Here is a 25,194-nt window from a genome sequence, read left to right as displayed (position 1 = left end):
TCTTATATAAATTTTGTTAGAGTACACTTTAGTATTTCATTTCTGGTGGTGCTAATTTAAATGGCATTGAGTTGGCTTTTTAATTTCAAATTGCATTGTTCGTTACTGATGTATTGGAAAGAGATTGACTTTTGTATGTTAATCTTGTATCCTACAATCTTACTGTAATTCATTATTCATTTCAGGAGATGATTTTTTTTTATAATCTTTTGGATTTACTACCCAGACAGACATGTCATCTGCATTACACTTTTATATAGCTCTGCCATGAAGATGGAAATACTTGAAAGGTAAACTAGATAATGCAGTTTGTGCAAAAATAAAAGGATTTAAAAACTACTTGAAGATATATAGGAGTTAAAAAATGATTAAAATTTTCTTGAATAATTTTTATTTATGTTCTACATATTTATACACATGTATTGTATATAGATATATACATATATGTGTTCATATATATATTATAGTTATGTGTATTTCTATTCTAAAGGATATGGTATTTCCTATTTTTCTTTTAGTCTCTTTATCCAAGATGTAAAAAGTTACCAAGTCAGTATAAAGTCAAATTATGATGGAGCTGAGCAATGGCTGGATCACAGCAGTGAACCCATGTCCATCTGGCCCTCTCTTTATCATTGGAGAAATATACTCTCCTTTGAGGGTGATGTAGTAAGGGTAAGTCATGCAGGTGCCACCATCATTCTGAAAGATTCATTTGTCAAGGATTTTTAGGAGACCCTCTTGTATATTGGTGGGGAAAAACCGTCTGGTGCAGGATCTACTATAAGCTGTGTATAAAAATGGAAGATGACAGGTTACAGCTGGCATTCATGGGGTGAATTGGTGCCGTTGACTTTGGTTTCTTAATGAAGCTGGTTGTTCACATCCAGCTTTCCTCTCTAATATTTGACTGTCTGTCTTGGAGAATGAGTGGGAGATGATTGGTGCTAGCAGTGTCTCTAGAGCAGAAGGAACGTTTGGCCCTTGCTCTTGAGGGGTGGGAAACCATTGGAAGGCAAGTCCTTGAAGCCACTGCTGCCTGTTACGGTGGTTTTCATTTCTGCCCATGCCTCTCTGCTCTGCTGCCCCTTGATCTTGGCGTGTCTCTGCTCTGGGGACATCAGTTCTCTGTGTTGGATAACAAGGAGGCTGGATGGTAGATTCCTAAGAGATCAGCCACCTCTAAAATGTTGTGATTAATGAACAAATAGTATGATTATTGGTGCTGCAGTTAGATCGCTCTTTGTTTCTCTTCTTGACCTTTCTCTCACTGCATTTCAGTTAAGAAATGGCGATGATGTTGGAGATGGCTCTGTGCATGGAGGGTCTGCCATGTACTTTCACATATGTAATATGACACGTCAACTCAGCAGATAGATGACACATAACTGGGAGGCACTTGGGAGTTGTGGGGTCAGTGAATTGCTCAAAGAAGGCAAGGGATGCAGCCAGAACCAGATGCAGATATGCCTCCTGGAGGCTGTGCTCACCTTTGGACCACTCCCTCCCAGTGTTGTGTGAGCTTCAGGACAGAACATCTAACAGCACTGGTGGGGACAAAGGCCTCTGTGTGGACCACCGAGTGTGTTCTGAGGCACACTTCCTGGGCCACCTCGCATTCTTCTGTGATTTAGTTTTGAACTACTGTATCAAGAGGAAAACCAGACTTTTTCCCACTGTGTTCATGTTTTAGGATAATAAGTAGCTGGTGATGTGGTCATTACTCTCCATCATCTCCTCATTGACATTGCGCTCATTGAGAACAGGGCCTGTCGTATTTCCCTCTGTGTATCCCTAGCACTTAACACAATAATTCATCTTTTGTAGACCTGTACTAAATATTTATTGAAAATAAAAAACAAATGCATAATTAATGCCTTTATAATGGTACATTCTTAAATAAAAAATAATTTTGAATTTTGCTAGGCCACAAAATCCTGCTGGTCTTTCTGCCTCCAAAAATCATGATTGCTTAGGCTTACTAGAAGCAAAGGTCAAGGGTACCCTTCAGTGCTTTTAGCCACGGCCTCATGATCCTGTGTGTCTGGATGTCAATGCTTGCTTGGTGGATGAGCTTCTATGACCCTGAACAAGCTTCAGCCTCACACAATTGATTCATCACCCTCATTAGAAAGAGGACCTGCGTCTGCAGAGCGGATGGGTGTGGGGTTGACTTCAGTGATCACTCTTCCAGTGAAACTAGAACTTCCTACCCCTTAAGTCATGGTGCCTGTCCTTTTAGCAAAAGAAGCAACCTGGTAGGCCTTTAGCCTCTCTCTATACTTGCTGGATGTGCTGGATAATTTACACCCTTTTCAAATGCAATGATTGACTCTGGGATCTGAATTTATAAATCAAGTTGGATGTTTGATTCATAGACTTCTTTTTATAGAATATTATCTTTTGAAGTTCAGAGTTTAGGATTTAGTATTTAAACTTTGGCCTTAAGGTCAGGGAGTGTTGCTAAAGCTTGCTTTATTTGCTGATCCCATTCCTTAGGCCACAGTTGCTTATCGAGCATGTATTATGCATCACACTTTTATGAGGGGTTGGCAATACACTGGTAAAAGAAGAAAAGTCTGTTCCTGCTGGATTTTGGAGTTGTTGGAGGGCAGAATTCCAGAGATACTGTTCAAGAAGAGAAGCATCCTTGGGTGATATTTCAGGTATATAAGCATTGTTCCGATAGGGAGCTCAGAGCAGGGCATGGTGGTGCACACCTGTAGTTCCAGCTGAGGCAGGAGGATGGCAAGTTCAGGGTCAGCCAGGGTAACTTGTGACACTTGTCTCAAAATGAACTAAAAAGGGCTGTGACTATAGCTTAGAGGTGGAGTGCTTGCCTAGTATGTGCAAGATCATGGGCTCAACCTCTAATACCATACCCACACAGAAAGAAGCTCATTGATACAATGGTCGGTATAGAAGATATGAAGATGGAATCTTTTTTCTAAACACTTGTTGCATTCTTAAAAACGAATAATTAACCAAGCTAAGGATCTAAAAGGCAGCCTAGATCTCAAAACGCTTGCTCTCTGGAACAGTTGAGGCAGCCATCTGCTACCTGCGCAGAGTGTGCTTTGGAAGTGTTCACCGTGGTCATTCTGTTGGATAAAGGAGGAGGTAAAGGAAGTTTCACTGAGCTCTGGGCTCCCCCTTCACTGTTGGCACAGAGGGCTGGTGCTGGGGGCCGCAGCCTTGTTGGTTGTCATGGCTGTCCCACAGGAGTTAGATGGCAGGGCAGTCCTGACACCCTTGCTCAGCAAGCCCTTGTTACGGTGGGGTGTCTCTCTTAGCTGCTGGGCTAGAAAGCCGACTTTCCCAGGCCTCAGTTCTGGCAGGAAGAGGGTTGTCAGTATGGTTGTCTGGCCTCCCTCCTCTGTTGACTTGGAGCCGCATTTCACACTGGGGGACATCTGTGTGTGCTGAGAACCCTTGACGTCTTCTGAGAGGGAGCTCATTATGGAGGCTGGAAGGGTGAGGTTGAGGCAGATGCAGTCTGGGCCACCGCTCCACGACCTCGCCCATCTCAGACACACAGGGCTCCAGTGGCTGAGAACCGTGTTTGGGCAGGGCATCTCAGACCTGCGCAGTGAGTGGGCCTGGACAGCGTTGGCCCATGAAGTCTGATTCATACCATGAAGCACCTCTTCAGACAGACGGCATTTGTTCTCTTCATAAGTTTCTGAATCCATAGTCTACGAGGAATCACAGGATTTCACTCTGTTTGTGGAATAATGTGTGTGTGTACTCTGTTTTTTTTCCGAGTTACTGTAGAAATAAAAATGTGGTCTCACTTATACTTCAAAGCCCTCTGTCACCTGTGTGCCAGAACTCATAGCTCTTTTTTTTTTTTTTAAATGTTTATTTTTCAGTTTTAGGTGGACACAATATCTTTATTTTTATTTGTATGTGGTGCCGAGAATCGAACCCAGTGCCTCACGCATGCTAGGCAAGTGTGCTACCACTTGAGCCACATCCCAGCCCCGAGAACTCATAGCTCTTAAAGAAAATCAGAATCAAGTAAAGCTTTAAAGGGTGTTGCTGGCAGAGATCCTTTGTCTTCATTTTAAAGAGGCTATGACCAGAATTTATCTAGATGAATTTATCTCTTCCTCTTTGATATAAAACATTGATAAATCCTAGATAATCTTGCCCCTTGATTATCTTGATTCTTTGAATATTGAGTGTACTTGAAAGATTGACTTTGAAAAACCACAGATGACATGAAGAGGCTTGGTAAGTTATTCAGAATTTTTTTTAAGTAATTTAAAAAATTTTAAATTTGGAATGACTTTAGACTTTAAAAAAATTCCAAAATATTCTCCTGTGTCTTTCATCCCCAATCCCTGAATGCTGATGTCCTACAAAACTCAGAACAATGGTCAAAACAGGAAAATAGCCCTAGCACAGGACTGTTACCTCATCTGGTGACCTTGCCTGAATACCACCATGGTCTCCAGGGTCGTCTTCCCTTCTGGGGTCTACCCGCAGCCGCACACCTGGCTGTCACGTCTCCTCCATCACCTCCAGCCTGAACAAATGCTCAGTGTTTCTGTGCCCCTGGTGACCTTGACAGTCCTGATGAGTCCTGACCAGTGATCTCATAGAGTGGCCTTCGACATGGGGCTGTCTTGACATTTCCCTCTGACTCGATCCGGGTCCTGTGTTGGTGGCAGGAAAGCCAGAGGTGTGATTCCTATCAGCATAATGTCACAGATTTTATCAGGGTCTTTCCGTGCTATGGGAAAAGTGTGTTGGCCCTTGTTCTCAAAGGTTTTTATTGTTTTTTTTTTTTGTATACTTTTCTATATTATTAAGTTCTATTATAAATAATGGTTTTATAAGCACACGCTTGGGCCACTGGAGGGTAGAAAAGTCTTATTTTACTGGCATCAGGGCATGAGGTTTTTTTTTTTTTTGATATGAGCTAAAGTTCTGGAACTTTCCCTAAAGTGCTATAATTATTTAAAAGAAAATTTGTCCACTCTTGTTTACTGAGGTGAGTTTCATGCACCTCTTCTTCGAGGAGCACACCATCCCTATTGTTTCGACTTTGCACATGGCCCAGGGTGGTGCTGGGCAGCGCCCCTTCTCCTGCCCCCTGGGGGGGTGAGGGTGTGTAGGCACTGGCCATTGCTCCCAGGGCCTCCCTCGCTGGGCTCTTGAAGTGGGGTTTCTGTTCTTTTTCTGGAGGTTCCTTCCCACTTCTCACCTTGCCGCAGTCCGGTTGCAGCAAAATAATCGGGGGGTGACGAATGACCCCCCTTGTGTATGTTGATACAGCAGGAGTGGAAGCCGTTTATTGTAGGACAGGAGTGGTATTTATACATTTTACACAGCTTATCTAATTAGCATAAAATAGATACAGCAGTCAACCAATAAGGAATCTCCACACTTAATGGCTCGCTGGCGTTACTTCACAAACCACTCCCTCTGGCATTTTGCCAGGCGCCATCCAGACTTGTTTACAGACTCTTAACATTTCTCTGGCAAAATAACAGGTGCCAACCTGACTTGTTTACAGACCTTAACACTACCTCTCCAGCAAGTTCTCTCCTCTTTGCTTTTAGTCCATCCTCCCCTGGACTTTACCAAGGAAAAAGTGGGTGGTTGAGGGTCCGTGCTCTGTGCTCTCAGGTGAGCCGTCGAGCTTCATCGTCACAGTCACCTGGGAGGGGCGCACCCTTCCTGCCTTGGCGGACAGGGAGCTGGAGTTCAGGAGGCTGTGACCGGGCATGATGCCAGTGACCGGCCACGGCCCAGTGGCACGGCCAGTGCTTTCACGGAGCTCTGTGGAATGCAGTCATTTTCCCGCCACACTGCCTGGAAAGCATCTGCCGAAGTCCAACGGCAAGCTCTGGGCCCAGCAGTGTTAGTTCTGTCACGTGTCGTCCTTCTGTTCAACACCAGGTTGGCATGGGCATGGTGCCACCTCCCCACTAAGGAGGGGGCCATGCCAGTTCCTTCCCTCACATTCTCCAACCGAGAAATCACCACCATCTTTTGCATCCTGTGTCAAATCCAAGCTCCTGAGCCTGGCCTGGCAGGGCGTCTGAGCATTCACTGATGCTAGAGAGCCCATTCAGAGTCATGGGCCCCTGCCCTGAGCTGTGGCAGTATGAGCAGGTTACAGTCAGAATCGGCCCCATCCGGCCTGGGTGCTTGACCAAGTGGTGGGAGTTCACTGTGTCTTGTATACTGTAGGCACTTAATAACCTATTGGATGTTCCTCCTGGGCTCAGGGACAGGAGTTTGTGCTTTCCAGGGCACTTTGGTGACTTGGTTTGGTGGCAGTGCTGCAGGAGTTGGTCGTGTGTGGCATCTAGCCCAGGATAACAGACACCTAGTTCTGTGTAGGAGATGAAGAGGCTTAAGATCAGGACCTAATATATGTTGTCTTAAAGAGTCTTCAAGACTATTTTTTCTTTTGAAGCTATTAGGTGTCTCATTATGAAATAATTTCAGGGCTGTGATTTGGGGACTGCTTGAAATCTGTGAAGTTTGAACAGTAGCAGATTTTCTCATAGTCACTGTCAGCTCCTCACTCATCAGCCCTCCCTTGCTTTCCGACTTCCATTTGTAGAATGAGTGCCTCTTAATGCGCCTCACCGACAGCCTGAAGAGCCGGCAGCCTGGCTGCTCTTGGGTTGCGTACAGGGCTATGGACGGATGCGAATAGTCAAGAGAAAGCTTGCAGCCAGCAGAGGCCGACGGGTAGGGGTACTGTGGCAGGTTCCCTGAGCTCTCCGGCTGTCACAACCATGCGGAAGGCCATGTAGAGAAAGCGGGAAGGGCGTGAGCAGACCCCAGCTGTGTAATTCAGGATGAGTTTAAGGGAGAGGGAAATGCCCCCATCTGTAGGAGTGCTATTGGGAACCCAGTGCCTGGCTGAGCCTTCCCTGTTCTGCTGTCCTCCCAGGAGGTCTGGTGTGTCTGCCCCGTGTCCCTCCATGCCCTCCAGCCCTGCTTTGCCAAGGGCTCCCTGCACATCAGATGGGCAAGGTCCTTCCTGTGGCCAGGGTCGCGGGCCGGGAGGCGCAGGGCTCTCTGGGTGACCGGAAATCCTCTCTCCAGCAGTGGCTTTGTGCTATTTGTGCTCCTGTCAGCAGCTGCTGCCCTTGCTGTGACGTTTCCTTTGTGCCTAATCCTTATCTGCTCAGAAAAGCTTGCTTTACATTTGGTCCCCTAGCAGGGTGCAACTCTTCTGCCTGACACCCTGTCCCCCAGCAGGGTGCAACTCTGCTGCCTGACACCCTGTCCACAGTCTTGGTTTCCTTTCCAATTTTCTAATATTTCTTTGCCTTCCTTAAAATAAGAACCTCAAAGTTGGAAGCAATTCCATTTCTAGAAAAGCTGCAGGATTGTGAAAGCGGGCTCCTGTGTGTTCCACCTGGCTCGCGGTTGTTCACGTTCACCTGCATCTGTGCTTCTTTCTGTCCTCATTGTGACTAATTTTCCTGAGTCATTGGAGTGTAACTTGTAGAAGTCATCTGGCCCTGAACACGTCAGTGTCGTCTCCACGCCTGGGATATTCTTTTACCTAGCATGGCTTGTTTATTAAATTCAGGAAATTAGCATTGTAACAGTGCCACATGCAGTAGCCAGTCTACTTCAGCTTTCATCAGCTCTCCCGCCCTGTCCTTTACAGCAGTGTGTCCCCTGTCAGCATCCAGTCCAGGCCCATATTGCCCAGTCTGTCCTGCAGCCGCCATCCTTTGGCTGCATGACCACTGCTGCTGTTTCCTCCATGGCTGGCTCAGGGCGGCCTTTCTGTCAGCATGACCCAGGGCTGGAGAACTTGGGTCTGGTTGCTTTGACTTGCTCTCATGGGCCCCAGTCCACATAGCCAGGATGGCCCTGCTCTGGGCGGCTGTGACATGTCCATGCCTGTTGTTTCCTAGTTCAGAGGAAGTCGGCTCGCCAGCTCCCCTGGCCCTGCCGGAGCTTGAGCTGCAGTCTGTCAGCTCATTCCGAGGCTGAGAGGCTGAAACAGCTGAGGTGGGGAATAGCTTTCAGCCCTTTATCGCGTGGTGATCTTTCGCTGTGTGAGAGCTTCCCGGTGGTGCATGACTTCACTCTCTGGGTTATGCACAGCCCCATCCCATGTTTGCAGCCTCTGCTGCCGGGAGCCATCCCTGTGGGCATCAGTCTCTTTGCAGTGGCCCTCTGGGTCTCTTAGCAACAACCCTGGAGATGACAGAGCTGAGAGCCTTCTGTATCCCACGCAGCATCCTAACAGGCATGGTGGTGTCTGGTTGGTTCCCCAGGAGTGTTCTGCCTAAATCTACTCTAGCATGGAGAGTGGTCCTGCTGCAGTGGAAATGAGCAGCTGTGTCGCCTTCAGGGTCCACTCATCTTCTCTGCCAGATCCCAAACCCTGCCTGCCACAGTGCATCGCACCTCAGGAATGCAGAGCCACTGAGATGTACCTCTGTTGGTGCCACCTAGTGCCACCTGTTGGTGCACTAGGATGTGGGGACATTGCAGGGAGGAGAGGCTCCCTGCTTCCTGAAAGTCACTTGTAGTGACTTCCTGTAGTCACCTGTGTGAAGACGCAGGCCCAGCCGTGTCCTGGGTGTGACAGGACAGCGCATGCATCCTCTGACTTGGTTGCCACTCATGTGCTGCTGGCTCTCACCTTTGCTGGGTAAAGCCAGGAATTCTCTGTGGTTCTCGGCTACCAATCAGTCACACAACTTAGAATGTAGCTGTGCAGGACTTCAGTGAGGGGAGTCACCATCTGGGGCCACTTGCGGCTGTGGCCTGCCTAGTTCACCCTCTCATTTTGGCCACTAGGATACTCGCAATTATTCAGAATATATCCTAGGGCTCGTCTGGCTTGGTGGATGCCTCCATGTGCATGTGTAGGAGGTCTGAGGCCTGCACTCAGGAGATAAGCCAAGCTCTTCCCATAGCTGCCTCTTCATTCTTTGACCTTCCTGTGGTCTTCTACCACCCTATCTCCTTTCTTTATCTCATCCTTCATCTTGCTGAATGGAAACAGGGCATGCTTAGCTTCTTCTCTGGTTACCTTAGGACGTGAAGCACCTTCCTGAGCTCCTGGTTGTGCTCAGCCTGGCCAGCGCAGCAGCATGCTTGGGTTAGTGAGTGATACATTAGGAGAGGAAGAACAGTCTGTTAAGACAGTGGGGGAGATGAGGGCAAAGTGTAAGCAAGATATCCCAGGAGTGAAGGGGCCAGACTCCCTGGGCTCCTGTGGCCTCAGTGGCTCTGAGGGTGCGGATCAGGTATCAGTCCCTGAAGGATGGAGATGAAGGGAAGGAAGCAGAGCGCAGGAGCACGAGCAGGCCATGCCTTCTAGTACTGGACCCACGGGGCTGGCACAGAGGCATTGGCCTGAGGAACTAACGTAGGGAACTGGAGCTGGCGCCCTCTGGTTCCGTTAGGAAAGCGAGGCAGGAGCGTGTGTCTGTTGGAGTGCATGTGTTCACCTGGTCTCTGGCCTTCTTAGGCTACTGGGGGTTTTGCTGGACTTGAGCTTCGGGGGGCTTAGGTTGCTAAGCTTTCGGCTTTGGGCAGAGGCTGTGCAGCTACTCGGGTACGCCCAGGGGGCAGGACGGATGACTCTCCTGGGCATGGTGAACATGCTTCTCAGAGATGAGAACGGACTTGTATGAACCTTGGGACTTCCTGGCAGTCAGTCTGCTGGTATCCCTAGAAATAAGGAGCAGTCTGAGACCTCTGACCTCAGAAACCAGCGAGCCCACACCCAGGGGGCAGGGATGGAAGGCCAGTGCAGGTGCCTGCTGCTCAGATGGTCGGGGTGGGGCGCCACCTCAGCGTTCCAGTGGGAGCGACTGGGTACAGCTGCTGTCCCAGCCTCCCGTCGGCCAGCATCGGGGATGAGGATGTTCTCAAAGTTTTTCTTTTGATGCAATTTTTGCAGATGTGTTGGCTCTGAAAATAAATCCTGGCCTACTTTTTAAAAGAGTAGTAATCACTTAACTGTTTAATTCTAGGTTTTCACATATCCATAAATAGGAACTTGTTATTATTTGATCATAACACGGACAAGCTAACCTTATGCTTTACAGTCCATAAAATAACCCCAGTAGGTATTTACAAAAAAAAAAAAAAAAAAAAAAAGGTCTGTAAAGCAGGATACCATTTCAATGATTATTTGTACATTTTTCATTAAATATACAATTGGCAAAGCTATCATACTACACAAGAAGTTAAGTTTTTCCTGTATTTTACAAAATAACCAATTTCAGAAAAAAGAATTTGAAAATAACCAATTCCATTTTGATGATAAGAATGATACAGCGCTTACTCGTGGGTCTTTAGGGAGTGCATGGCTGTTGTCTTAACAGTCTCCTTCGTGCATGATTTGGTGGGTGACAGGTGGCTTCCCAGGACTTACAGATGGCACAGTGTGCTCTGTTTTGTCCTCTGAACTTTGGTTCCTGATTTTGAAGGATTTGATTCAGGGTATTACATCACTCCTGGAGGTCGAAGGCCACCCTGAATTCCCTGAAGACCTTTCACCTCCTGTGGTCCAAGATGGTTTGCCCTCTGCCTGGAGGAGAGAAGGGAGGGTGTGGGCTCTCTGGCTTCACCTCCGTGGCATGCCTTCTGCTCTGTGGGACTTTTCCAGGAGCGTCTGATGAGTTTGAAGGGCTCAGCCAACCAGAGCTACCTGCTGGGGGCAGTGGGTTCCTCTGACCAGAGTCCAGGTTCACGGTTGAGAGTGTGCAACTCCCAGGAACCCCCTCCAGCTCTCGAGGCTCAGGGTGGGTGCCAGGAGTCTGCCTGTGGGTGGAAGGCTGGGTGACCCCTGGCCACACTAGCACTGAAATCAGTCCTCAGCAGGAAGGGCATCACCAAGGGGAAACCGGGGAGGGCCGTGGATCAGGAGAAGGGGAAACATAGACCTTGACCTGGAAATGACTGGCGGGTGTAGTGAGCGTGGCAGGCGGCACCTGCCTCCCCGTGCATTGTCTGTGCCGCGCAGCCTGTGGGCCCAGCGCCTTGCTGTGTGTCCTCCTGCTGTACAGTGGCCGGATTTGAGATGAAGCACACCTGCAGGCCTGTTGACCTCTGTGTAATTTTGTCTAAATAAAAACGAGAACTTAGAGTAGGAGGAAAGTCCCTAAGAAGACTAAGACATATGCTGAAGTCATGCACCTCTGAGGAGTTTATGAGAATTGCCTTGGATTTCTGAGCTGCTGTTGATGTAAATCGAATGGCCCAGTGGCTCTCTGGTCACCAGTTCCCCAGGAGGGCAGGCATATTTTGAAGCAACCCCTGCCTTCTCTGCCATGTCCACAGGAAGGTTAAGGACTGAGGGTGACTTTGGCAGAGGTCATGTGTTGTGGAGAGAGACAGGGAGGTCTCTGGGACTTCATCCAGGGGGACATCTCTGTCCCTCACTCCCTGGTCATGCAAGGCCTCCCCGACTTCTGTCCTCAGTGGTAAGGGCAGCAGTCACACAGCCTCTCAGGACTCAGCAATGATGGAGAGTCCACTTCCAGAGCTCCTCAGGTGCAGGTGAGGTCTAAGTGGGCCTCGGTTCTGGGCTCCACTCCCACAAGGTGGCCCCAGGAGTCTCACTCCTGCCTGTTAGTGCTCACCCTGGTTTGTGTCTGTGTTGCTCAAGTCATCCCTGCGGGGGGCTGTCCTGGGAATGGTATTCCAGGGTTGTCTGGGATTCGAGCGGAGCAGTCTAGCTACCTTCTGTGTCTTCTCGACTTACGAGGTCTGAGGCGTAAAGGAATTCGGAGGCACTTGAGGGTTCTCTGGGTTACAGGTGAGGGAGATCCAAGGAAGAAGTACTGGGGTTTTCTTTCCCCAAGAGCAGATGGCAGAACCCAAAAGAAGATGGCAGAAAAAAAGACAAACAGGCTCTGGAGCCTGGTAGGCGGGAATGAGCCAGCACCAAGGTTGGGTTCTGTTTTTTCCCCTAGAGAATCCAAAGTCACTCAATAGCCATGAGTTTGGCTGCCAAGTCCTGGCTGGGCAGTCCATTCTTGGGATGGTGGGATGGGTGCGGGTGTACACCCAGCCGTGCCCCTGCAGGGCTGCCTGGGGGGCCCATCTCTCACTTGGGCGGGGGTTGCCTCTTATCTTTAGCTGAAGGCATTGCTGGAGGAGCCTGAGGCCTTACCCTTCCAAGTGCGTTTGTCAGTGTGGAATGGAAAGGACAGTGGTAAAACACGCGTCATAGGAGATTTACCATTTTGGTCATCTCATTGATGGGTGCTTCATACCACTGCTTAGCTGTCATCCCCCTGCCTGGGACAAAGCGTCCGGGTGTAGTTGGAACCATTGTGGACAGGTTCCTGGTGGTGCCAGTGGGCTGGAGGAGCAGCACCTGGGAGTGGCCCTGACCTGGGGTTGGTGGCGGGGTGTGTGGTCAGGCGCATGTAACAGGGTACAGTGCTGCAGGATTGGGGGTGGCTGTTGCCGTGCATCTCACACATGAGCTGCTTGGCCACCTTTGCGGGGGGTGGCCCCAGCTAGTGGCACAGGACAGGAGACAGAGACCACTCCATTCAGCACCTGTACAGCGCTCAGTGGGCACTTAGCTCTTGTTTGGCTCTTGGTCTTTTTTGTGGCCAATAAATTAATAGAATCATAAGGGATAGTTGGCTTATTTTGATTAGAAATAATGATTTATCATGTTCTAAACCCATTATTAACAAAAGGTTTGTAGTTTCAGTTTTTTTCATGACCCCAGATTTGCCGACACTGCCCACATGTGACTGGACAGTGAGTGCAGCGCAGGGCCTCCCTGTCACCTTTGCTGCTGGGTGGGGTCCTGTTAGGCCTGCTGCCTGTCCGGTCCACCTTCAGACCCTGGCACTGAGAACATTTCCCATCTCGGGTTTGCTCTGCCTGGGGAGGCCTTAGAAAAAAGTGATCCTTGTCTATAAAAAACTTGGAAACAAATTGTTTTAGATTTGCGCAAACTTCAGAATAAATATGTCCCGTCAGAGGAGAAAGTAAATGATGCAGTAGTTACTGTTGAAGCTACTTAACTAGGGTCAGTACTCTTAAAAAAAAAAAATAATGATTAATGAAAGCAGAGGAGACGGAAGAGAGGAAATGAGGGCTTGTTGAGAGAAAAGCAAGTTCTGGTGAGAATTGCCTTAAATAGGCAAAGCATGCAAATTAGCCAGGCAGGAAAAGCCACCATGCTGGCTCCCAAGGTCAGTGAAGTGGCACATGGAGGTGGGCCAGGAGGGCTGCCAAGGCCAGGCTCCAGGGCCCAGAGGGGAGGGAAGGAATGTGACCCATTCTCGGCTGATTCCTCCGAGCTCTTGGGCGTCTTCAAAGGGTGCTGTAGGTTACCGGGTGTTGCCTCCTTTGAGGTCCTTGGGTTAAAGAGATCTTGCGGGTGCTGCTCAAGGTTGCAGAGCCCAAACACGTGTTTTCCATTTTTCATGACAAAATACATTTAACACTGAAACTATGCTGAACATACCCTTTGTTGTTTTCAAAGCTATTTCATGATTTTAAGGATTAAAAAATATTCATAGATTGGGAACCACAGTGAGTCAGTTTTCTTTGTGTAAGATAGCAAAAGCTCTTATTATCCTAAAACTGAAGTCAAAATAATAACAGAAAAGCTAGTGTTATTTATTACCTTACATATTAATTCATCATTAACATCAACTGGTCATTCCAGATTATATTTTTAATAAAAGGAAGGCACAGAGTTGGGGTAATAATCTTAAATAATAATAATAATAATAATCTGAAATAATCTTAAAACTCAAAGTATATGTCTCAATTTTATTTTCTTGAGAGTTGTCCAGTTCACTTTACCTCAATATGATTAATGTCTGTTTACTTTAAACTTAATGGTAAATGGTAGCAAAATGTATCTAGAATTTTCTGGATGTTAAATTCTTACTATAAGTGCTTTGCCATTAGAAACCCCATTTTTGAATCCCAAAGGCTCCTCGAACTACACACAGTGTTGTCTGCCCAGTGGATGCTGGGAAGTCAGTCTGCTGGGGGGGCACGGGAGAGCAGAGACACCAGGCTGCCTGCCTCTCACTCACATCTTAGGGTCGGGAGCTGGAGTGAGCTCCGGGTTCTAAGAAAGCTCTCTAAACTCAGGTGGCAGTCAGCGTGACTGAAAGGCTGTTATACTTCATATTTATTTTCATAATTAGCTGTGAGTGGCTCAACTCTGCTAAATATTTTTCTTCACTTCCCTTGGAAAAGCCAAAGAGCGGAAGCCTTGTCTAGAGATGAGGCAGTTGACCACAGGACCTCACGGAATCCCTGCAGATCCCTGTCTGTGGCACTGGCCACAGTGTCAACACCAGGGTGTCCCTGAGAGGCCACAGTTTTGACCAGCAACCGCCTGGCTTTCCTCTGTGGTTTTCCCACTTTTTCTTTGACCATAAGTGCTGCAGTTGGGTTTTGAGGTAGGTCTTTTGAAAGTGCCATTTATGGTTTGCAGAGTAGCAGTTTTGGTCCACCAGCCACTGTATCCATGTATTTAGGGAGCGCTGCTTCTGCTCTGCTCCAATTTGCATGTGCCCTGGAAGCTTGTCACAGAGATCTGCCTGAGGGGCCTCTGGCCGTTTGTCCAGTGCAGAGCTGCTTGCTGCGTGGCTCTGAGGAGTTCAGAATGACACTGTGGGTTACATGCAATTTCTGTTTACATTGGTTTGAATTTTCAAACATGGTTTAAAGATACACATCAGACAGCGTTCCCCTTGGGGGGTGACAGTCCCCAGGCGAGCCTCTGGCCTGGGAAGTGCTCCATAGCACCTAGAGTCTGTGGCGTACAGAGAGTGTAAGTCCATTTCCTTTTGAAAGGGGCTGTATGAGTGAGCCTGGAGTCCGGCCCTGGGTGTAGTTACGACAGTCACAGTCAGCCTCATCCTGGCTGTCTGGGGTCAGTCTGAACATGCAGATTTTTCTAAAGCGTGTCCCCTGTCGGGCAAGAAAGGTGAACGGCCGTGACTGTTGTCCTGACAGGACGTTTCGTGTTGGCTCTGGGAAGTGGAAGTCACAGTGAATGACCAGTGACACCCATGGGGGACACAGCGGGTGTGCAGGGGTCCCAGCCCCAGGAGCGGCCCCTTGTGCTGCCTTAGAATGGAGCTGGGCCCTTGTGACAGTGTGGCAGCAGCCCTCGCCGTGTGCCGTGTCTTCCCGGCCCCGCGTGTGGTCCGTCCTGGCAGCTGGGGGGGCTCGGCGTCCTCAGATGTGCCCTGGGCTGTCTCATGGCCATATTTGGTGCACACTGCCTCCTCCTGGAATGCCCTCGTCTGCCGTCCCAGCTCTGCCGTCCCTGCTCTGCCGTCCCTGCTCTGCTGTCCCTGCTCTGCCGTCCCAGCTCTGCCGTCCCTGCTCTGCCGTCCCTGCTCTGCCGTCCCTGCTCTGCCGTCCCAGCTCTGCCGTCCCTGCTCTGCCGTCCCTGCTCTGCCGTCCCTGCTCTGCCGTCCCAGCTCTGCCGTCCCTGCCGGGTTCAGGGTCTGGTGTCCTGCTGCTTCTGTCAAGTGTCGCTGTCAACAGGGTCACCCTCTTCTTCACTCCTTGGCTTTCTCGGGGCACACCACCCCAGTCTAGAGCAACTTTCCTTCTCGAGCACCGTGTGTTTCCACAGCAGCAGCAACAGCGACCCTCCCAAGCATGGCTCGTGTGTGTACTTCTCCCTCTAAACCGACACCTTATCCACCAGAGAGTCACCCACGGGAAAGACCCACACCTATTCCACTATCTCCCACGTGCTGGAGTCCCAAGAAAGTCCACCTACATGTCTAGCTGTAGGTGGAGCATTCTTGGAGAGGTGGTGGACAGATTGCCTATGAAGTTGGCAGATGTCTGCCAGATCTATGTTATGTCTTGCACGGAGGATTGACATTGTTCTTGCATTATCATGAGTTAAATAAGGTTTAACAGGTGAAGATGAATGTGAGCTTATCAGTTTAATAGAACAAAAATCATATCATGAAATTTGTCTAACTGATGATGGAATCACCAAGAATATGAACCCTATTATATCATGAAGTCAGTCTGGGCTTTCCTCCCCGCCCCTCCCTCCAGGGGAGAAGACGGACGGACATGGCATCAGCTAGGTTCTCCATATTTGAGGGTGTAAGGAAAGGTACTGTGAGCTGCTGTGTGGCTCAGCGGCCCTGTTTGGAGGCCCATCGTTCTTGAGATACTTCAGTGGTCACGTAGGCTTTCCACATTTCCTTTTCCAGTGTCGAAATCTTCGGGGCTCAGCCAGTGGAATGCAGAGGATAAATAAAAACTCGCCTCTGCTTCATGCTCAGCATGCAACCCTTCTCCCTGCTCGGGTGCTGCTATGAGCTGCTTCCCAAGAGGGGCCCTGGGTGCTGAAGACAGCGGTGCTGAGGGGAAAACCTGCCTCTGCACAGGGCCCTCTGGACAGCCACCCGTGAGCCCCTGTGCGGCACCGAACCAAGCCACAGTTTGGGATTTCTCACTTAATGTGAGAAGGTGCAGTGTGTGTGTTGGGTCACTGAAGGAAGGGCACCAGGGATTCGCCCAGTGTTCCTTAGATTTCACATTTAGACCCAGTCAGGCATTTGTCTGAAGGCCTAAGGCAGACAAGATGGTGGGTGGGTCAGAGGGTGGTACTTGGGAGAATTCAAGGCTGGGGCCCATCTCCCCTCTTTTAAACGACTGCCCTGCAGAAGGCTGGATCCTTCACGGCAGCATCGATGGTCGCGATGGTGCCGAGTCTGAGAAACAAAGGTGTGTAAAAGGAACAGTAGAAATATGGTTCACCTACCAGACAAGGAAGAGGACCGTGGCACGGGCCCAGAGAGGCCGGCTCGAGCAGGTCTCCGGCTGCACCTGGGGAGAGGCAGGGCGGTCTCCTGTCCTCCTGCACATCCCACTCTCTCTCCTGCCTTCCTTCTCGCTGACTCTCTCCTTCCTTCCCTTCTCTCGTGTCTTCTCCAGCCTTTAAAATGTGTCCACTCTAACTCCGTGTCGCATTTCTTGAATGGCGCTGCAGGTGCTCTGGTGGATTGAGAGACATTGGTGGGCATGGAGGAAACTCGTGTACATCTACTTTGAAAACATGCATCTAAACTAAATGCCATATGGAGATCGCCATAGCAGGCGAAGCGGAGACTTGTTCATGGTTAGGCAATACCAGAATGGCTGCACTTCTCTCAGTCTTCCTGGAAATGTGCTCCCGCTTCTCCGGTGGCACCTCTGAGTCTCAGTAGTACTGGGACTCACAGATCTAGAGGCAGCCGTGCCTCAGCCCGTTGCTGTGAGCACAGTCTTTGCTCCACGCCAGTGTCTAGAACTTCCAGAACAAGCCCCCTGTGGCCTCAGGGCTGGGTCGCTTCAGTCCTGGCCACGGGGCACCTGGGCCAATCCCAGCCCCGCCCGATGCTTCCTTATCCTGCTTTCTTTCTCTGCAGAGTCCCGTGGCCTTCCACGACCTGGCTTTGTAGGACCTGGTTCCAGGCTGGGGAGCTCGGCTCACCTTGCCGCTCTCCTTGAGCTTGGCTTCTCCCTTCCTACCTGCTAGCTAACACACCCTGCACCTAGCTCACCTGGCCTAGAGCAGGATGCATGGAGGCACATCCTAATACCTGCTGATCAGGAGATTGGATAGGTCCCTGGTGACACCCCCAGCCCTGCCGACAGCCCTTGTGGGCTCAGGCCCGGGGAAGCTGGACATGGGGGTCAGAGGTCAGAGTGGAGGCTAAGGTCTGGACAGCCAGCTAAGAGGGCGAGGTGGATTGGAAGAAAGAGCCAACCAGGTGTGGAGGGAGTGGGGCGTGTCTGTTTCCGACCATCGAGAGAGAAGATGGAAAGCAGACAGACTTCAGCACAGCAGAGGACTTGCAGGTCTCTCCAGACTAGGTGGAGGTGACCAGTTCTTCTTCATGCCCAGCTTAGTAGCACCTTCTCTTTAAAGGAGGGGAAGGCTATGGAGTGGGCTGGGGAAGAGAGAGAGTGGTTCTGTCTCCGTGGGCTGAGACGGGAACCAGGGAACCTGCAGAGGGCAGCTGCCAAGGGGGAGGACGCTGCGGGGACAGCGGGGCTCTGAAAGCCCAGAGACTCTCCAGTCTGCACCTTCGCCCAGGGGAGGGCCCCTGCTTCAGGAGCCTGGGGGAGGCTCAGTTGGACCCCAGACTGGAGACTTGCTGAGCCCACTCGCTAGCTTGTTCCAGACCAGTGACTCACAGTCATGGGAAGTCTCGTCCCAGGTCATGCGTTACCACCCATGGTCCCCAGTGGACACCCACGGAGCTCACCGACTCATTGCACACTTGGCCATCCAAGGACCACTGTCATAGGACAACTAATTATAGCCACATCTGCCTGCAGCTGGACAGAGACCAGTGACCTGGAGCTGAAACCCTGGGCTTCATCATTATTCCCTGTGGGCCATCTTCTCCAAGCAGGAACATTTAATGTCCACCCCCGTTTAGTGGGAGAAAGGGAAGAAAAGCAGGACAGATGAGTCAACAAATGGTACGAGGGGAAGGAGGAGAGCAGGGCAGGAACCACATGCTGGTCGTACAAGAAGCCAAGCAAACACCCCCGTTTCCTCAGCCTGGTGTTGTGGGGCCCACAGGGCTCTCAAACCCAGGCTGTAACGAGAAGCAGGAGGCCGCGAGGTCCCCATGTGGGAAGCTTAGTCACGCTACAAAAGAGGGGGAGATCCACACACTGAAATTCAGTCTCTTTCTCAGATTTTTCATGCTGATCCTTTTTGCCAAGAACGTATCAACACTTGTAGTTGTTTTCAAATTAGAGCAGAAATATTGTCTAAGACTCAAAAGGAGTTAGGATTGTTCTATGTCTGTCTTCCGTTACTGAATGGAATCGAAATATTATTTAACTAAGTTCTCCTTTTGGTTAAATTAATAATAAAGAATTATTTTCACATCTTTGGAATCTCGTCGATCTCAATTGATCAAGACAAAATTATGCTAAAATAATAATAATGAAACAATGCAGATGAAATTGTATTGACTGTGAATTTCCCGAAAACAGAGGAGACATTCAGTCATCCTAAGTACATCAGGTGTATTTGTGGACATTCAAAAATGCTGTGGAGATGTAAGCTTTTAAGAAAGTATTGGCTGCAATATTTGACCTGTATTTGGCTCTTGCTTTTGTTGGTAATTTTTTAATTCTATGCATAGTTGTTTGAGGGGTAAATTTTCTGAATGTTTCTGGTTTCCAAAGGGCAGTTCCTCCTGGCAGCCCCACCAGCCATGTGTGAAGGGCCCCTGGCCACACATCCTTGGTTTCTGCACACCTAATTCTGCCCAAGCAGCCCTGACTCACATTCTTCTACTACACACATTTCTTTAGATGGGCAGATAATAGTTCAGAAGACCCCTGAGGAAGTGATCTGACAGGAAGAATATGGGACCAGCAATAGCCCCACAGAAGTATTTGACATTTTGCACAGCATAGGGAATGTGGAAAGGAATTTGAAAGATAAGCTCTTTCCACTTGGCAGATCTCCACATGTCCCTGTGTTGTGGGATGTGAAACACAGAAGTCGTAAAGCAGCATGGCCAAGACCTATCTTCCATCTGAGCAGGAGAGCCATCAGAAAGGGAAGACTTCACCCTGTTCTGCTCATTCCTGGCGTGCCTTGGTCCAGGGGCAGGCCACGGTGAGCAGACTGCTGGGACGACACCTCACCCACAGCAGCTCTCCGCTGCCCAGTGTGGGGGCTCTCTGCAGCCCCAGCAGGGACCCCGCCATCTGTCCTGCCGTGAGAGCTGGCCTCAGTGTGGAGAAGGGCTTTAGATTCCAGCACCTGGAGGAGGCCGGCCCCCATCCCTCTACTCCCGCTCTGGCAGGAGCACCGTGTGTTGTAAAGTCCTAGTGTATTTTTAGGACTTAACATCCTCTGTAATATTGACTCTGGGGGTTCTGCTTGCTGGAACTCTTGATGGGCTCCTAAAGGGAAATTTCAATGATATTAATTGTTTTAACCCATCCTGAAAAGATGCAGAGATGCTTAGAGAATCCAAAGGTACTTGGTCTAGGGATTTCTTTGTAGTACTTTTGCAGTCCTTCTGGGCCGTGTTTTCTGTTTTTTTTTTTTTTTTTTTTTTTTTAACGCTGCTCTCTGCTCTTGAGGTGGGGTGTGCAGTCTCCCAGGCTGTGCTGGGGACTGGGCGGCTTTTGGGTTGTAGGGACTCCTGGGAAGAGGCTGAAGGACTCACTCCCAGGTTTGACTTGGTTTTTGCTCAGCTTCTCTAAATGACCAGGGCCTTCCAGGTGCTCCTCCCATACCTCTGGGTCCCCTGTTACCCATGGCAGTCACCTTCTGTGAGGGACCAAGACCCACAGCGTGCTCGCCCTTCGAGATCTTGGGGCCACATTCCTCAGCTTCCAAGCAGGGCTGCCGTCATGGCCAACTTCCGCCGTGTGACCACGGGGGTTAAGTGTGTCTCGTGGGAAGAAAGCCCAGGACCTGGAGCTAATCTGCTTGACCCGAGGACACCCAAGGGGAAGTGCAGGGAAAGGGACAGGCACTTCACAGAATGTACCAGCTCCTCCTGTTCTATCTGAAACAGATGGGATGGAGCTCATCGATGGCCCAATGTGTCCCGGCCAGGGAAGGAGGAGACAGGCCTCATAAACACCCTAGATCTGGAGCCAGCCGTTTGCTGTTGGGGCCCACAGGCTGCACAACTCCTTTGATTTTGCTGAGAGGCCCAGATGTAAAGTGAAATTCCCCAGGAAATCATGACATTGTGACGAACCTTAAAGAAGTGAGGTCCCCTATGAAGCTGTGACTCTGAGTTGCCAGTAGAGGCACGCAGAGCAGTATACAGCAGCCAGATAAGATGTCCACTTAGGGCTTTTATTTTAACCAGCTTTTCTAAAAGCATGCATTATACCTGCTTATAAAGGGACACACAGCACATGAGTTGTATTCTTTTTTAAAATTTTTTTTTGTAGTAGTATATGGAAGAATGCCTATATTGTATTTGTTTATTTCTATGTGGTGCTGAGGATCGAACCCAGTGCCTCATGCATGCTAGACAGCGCCCTACCACTGAGCTACAGCCCCAGCTCATGAGTTATATTCTTATCAGTAGTGTGCCCTTGAATCACAGCTGGGATACCCCTAGATGTCAGGGTGAAATTCAGCAAGCTCTATTATAAAATAGAAATTGTAAAGGATCAGAATAGTGATATTTTGAAAGAAACTTTATTCAGTAAAGTAAACATGCAATTATGATTTTTATTTGTTATTCTGAAAGTTAATTGATCTTATTAAAGCCATTGACATGAGATGCCAGCCCCACCAAAATGTAATACAACAATCATGGCCTTAAAAACATCTTTTTTTCTGAAAAGATGACTGTACTTTAGATATTCTAAGAATTATCAATTCTTTGGAATTGCCTCCTAAAGACAAAATTGGTAATAAAATTTCCTATGTGAATAAAGAAGTTAAGAATTTCCTATGTGAATAAAGCTACAGATACATCTGGTCCGCCATTTAAAACAATCCATGTGTGATTACAGTGCAAGCTGGTGTGGGGGGGGACCACTCTTGTCCTTTCTCCTCTCGGATTCCTGAGTTTCTGTGACCTGCAGTGTTGTCCAGGCCAGCGCTGCCTGCATGTCACCCGCACAGGCCACTGTAACAGAAGCCCAAGAAGCAGTTTGACCCCAGCATGGCCACTGTGACCCAGAGTCCCTGCAATTAAGGCGTCCACTGACAGCTTATGGGAATAATCCCAGGAAGTTCATTTTCATAACCTCCTTCAAATCGAATAGAGATAAGCTTCTGAGATTTTATCAACATTTCAGAAGAGAAAAACCCAGAATTGTCACATAGCCATTTTTAGCTTTAGTACTCCGATTCTCTGCAAGTTCCATGTTTCAAAGAAACTACCATTGACTTAGGAGTAGAAATCTCATATCACTTTGAGCTATTATTGAGTTTCTGCCAACTACATATGGGTAACTGGAGGGCCCTTCCTAAACAGAGTCTGCAGATAACTGAGTTCAGATAACTGGTTGATTTCTCCCACTAGGTCTGTAGGAATGGAATGAAGTTTAGCAGAGTTGAAGGAGCAGAGATGTGTTTCTGAACCTGCTGCAGGGCAGAAATGCTGTGGGGGGGCCCACAGTCCTGGAGAGGACTGGGACCTGGGTGGCCTGGGGCTCTGGGAACCCGAGTGATCTGGGGTTGCCTTGCTTTCTGGGCTTTTCTGATCTGAACGCTAACCAGGTTGTTAACTGCTTATTAACTTATGATTTACCTAGTTACTTACCAGGCAGCTCCCGCCCCAGCTCTGGGGTGCCCCAAGGGCTCAGGTGGAATGGGGAGTCATGTGAGAACCTGTGGGGAGCCTCCAGCACAGGCACAGTCACCATGCCATGGGGACTAGGGAGTGAGAGATGGTGGCAGCTGAGCCAGGCTATTAAAGTCCCCCAGCATTCGTCTGTGCTTTTTGGATGAGCCTCCTGCAGCACAGGTTGAAGATTTTGGCCTTGACTCTGGATGACCCTGAGTGGTCACCAGGACCCAAATGAAGCAGCCAAACTGCGCATGTGCAGTGGTCAGAATGTCAGGGGCTCTGAGTGTGTATCCTAGAGCTTGGCTGATAGTGAGTCAGAGGAGGAAGCAGATCCCTGATCTCTGGAGTTTGGACTGTGGTCAATTGTCCCCATTTCCAAAATATAAAATTAAAAACAACTTACTGTCTTGGAGGCACTTGTTCAGATTTAACTTCATGAAATAAGTATCTCCAGATGTAATTGTTTCATGCAGAATATCTCCATGGCAATGGGGCTAACACTTGAGGGTATTAAAAATGTAGATGTCCAGTGGGCACAGTGCTATGAATAGCATTTTATTCTCAAGAAACCATTATCACCTGCAGCAGAATGTGGGCATGAACTTCAGGCATAAAGTGGCCTCTGAGAAAGCTTGTGAACCATGTTGTTCCTGTCACACGCCTTCCTGTTCTCTCCATAATACCTGTATCTACAGGGTTTAAAACTTGGATTCTTTTGGGGAACGTGCAGGCCTGTGGGTGCCGTCGCTCATCGACATGATGGAGGATAAGCTGGACTCTCATTTCAGCCATGTCCTGGCAGGTTGTACTGAGCCTCCTAAGTCAGTTTGCACACCTGTGAAATGGGGGCAGTAGGACCTGTCTGAAAACTGTTGTTAAATAAGAAGCCAGCTGACTGTGGCACCTGGCGGACACTGAATACATGTTAGTTCCTTAGTTCCCTTCCTCTAAAGGGGTCATGGTGTCTTTGGATTCTTTTCCTTGCATTTTCACCATTGATTTTTATATTCGAAATGAACTGTAAGAACTTTTTCTTGTTGACTGTTCATTAATGATTATTTAAACTTTAATTGAATTAAAAAACAGTTCTTTGGGATTTGGGCTTTAAGATCAGCCTGTTCTCTCTCTTTTGTATGTCCCTGAGAATTCGAGGGACAGAGCGTGGAGCCTACCCTGGGGAGCCCTTGGTCTCCAGTGGCCTTAGGCCTGAGACTCCCATGCCAGAAGCACAGTAGCCTGGCAAATGCCACCAGGATCATTTTCGTGGGAATTAACAAAGGACAGCAGTTACAGTGACATCCCGGGACTTTGATGGGCTATACCTAGGATTGCGGTTTTGTCTGTTTGGCAAGAGGTGCACCATGGCAGGTGTGTGTTGGCCCATGGAATCACCTACACCTGGTGTCCCCCACGTTGGCAGCAGGCGGGACTTATCTCATAATGGTGAAGATGCTCAAGGGTGTAAATTCAAATCTTGGCGTCAATTCAGAAGTGTTCTCCTACTTACAGATGTTTTCTTTACTTTCAGGGTGGTTGTGATGGCTCCGGCTGTGGAAAATGTGACTGCCATGGAGTGAAGGGACAAAAGGTAAGTCCCCAGACGTTGACAGCACCTCCTCGTGGATTGCCTTCACTGTGGAAACCATTCGAAACTAATACACGTGCTGAACGATGGGCCTCTCATGGTAGAGCCTCGCTGCTGTCTTAGCGATTCCCCGCGAAACCATCTGAGCGTTATTCTGAATGCTCATATTCTTATAAGCTTTTCTCCAGAGATTGTGATAATTACTGGCAATGATTGCAGAAAAAGGGATTTGGATATCTTTTCTTTTTGATTTTGAAGGAACAGTGTCCTGGCAGGAAATTGTTTGACTCAAGTATCCTTTTTAGAATTGATGGACAAGAACTAAATTTAGGATTTGTCTGAAAAAAGAAAAACATTTCTATTCAATTTGAGGGACTTCTAATTAAATCAGTCTTTTAAAATAATTTTTTCATTCATCACATTCTTGTCCCAATTTATTTACAAAATGGTAAATATTTATTTTTTCCCAAATTATAAAATCATACTGTATTTTGTGTTTGATCAAGCTATCTTCTCATTTAAGAAATACCAATCCAGACAAAAACTTTTTGTTGGCCTGAGGGTGGTGTCTGGATTTTACACAAGGGACAGAAGCTGTGTCCTGAAGCTGTGTGAGTCACCCTGGCAACCCTGGGTGGCAGTGAGGAGGTGGAGCCCACTGTGGCAGTGCAGCACAGTCTGGGGCCTGCAGGGGGCAGTGTGGTCCTTGGACCACTTCCTGTCTTCAGAGCAGGAAGGTGTGTCTGGGCCAGCAGATCCCTCCTCCTCCCCCTGAAGGGCATGCCTCAAGTTTTATGGGGTCTCAGACCACCTGCGAAATGCCCCGTTCTACCATGTAGGAAATTGTTTAATTTTTTTTTCAGCTATTTGCTGATGTACTGACATTAGTATTTTTATAACCACACTGCCTGGTGGTGGTGTTCTCTTGCCAGGGCAGTCTCTGAATTCAGAGGTGTGGGAAATAGCTTGGCACGGTCCACCCGCATGCTCTGCTCAGGCTCTTACTAGGATTTTCTCTGGCTAGTTGAAGGTGCATTTTCAAGAGTTATAGACAGTGGAGGCCAGTACTTCTCATACCACAAGACTTAAGAAAAGTCTAACTTGAATCATACACACGAGCACACAAACTAAGACATCCTTAAAACCACAAAAAACCCCAGAACTTTTCAATGCAATAGGTGGGAAATTCAGACTCATGTTAGCACTTCCTGTTTCCCTTGTGTCCTTAAAGCCGGGTCTGGAGAGGGCGGTGAGTGTCTCACTCTGCATGGGGGCAGTCCCATCACCTGCTGGCCCGGTTCCCTGCTTCCTCCAGCGGCCTGGTCGTGCCCCTAAGAC

The 25,194-nt window shown here is 48.8% G+C and overlaps 1 protein-coding gene across 1 annotated transcript in view; it reads left to right on the top strand.

Moving 5' to 3' along the window:
- Col4a1 (collagen type IV alpha 1 chain) overlaps positions 1 to 25,194 on the top strand; it is a 135,301-nt gene that overhangs the window by 36,298 nt on the left and 73,809 nt on the right. The window contains exon 2 of the mRNA XM_076872640.2: positions 23,800 to 23,859. Within this exon, the coding sequence (XP_076728755.2) occupies positions 23,800 to 23,859 (60 nt within the window). The remainder of the gene's footprint in view (positions 1 to 23,799; positions 23,860 to 25,194) is intronic.

Source organism: Callospermophilus lateralis, chromosome 12, assembly GCF_048772815.1.
Source record: "Callospermophilus lateralis isolate mCalLat2 chromosome 12, mCalLat2.hap1, whole genome shotgun sequence".
NCBI classification, from domain to species: domain Eukaryota; kingdom Metazoa; phylum Chordata; class Mammalia; order Rodentia; family Sciuridae; genus Callospermophilus; species Callospermophilus lateralis.
This window is presented reverse-complemented; position numbering and strand designations above follow the sequence as displayed.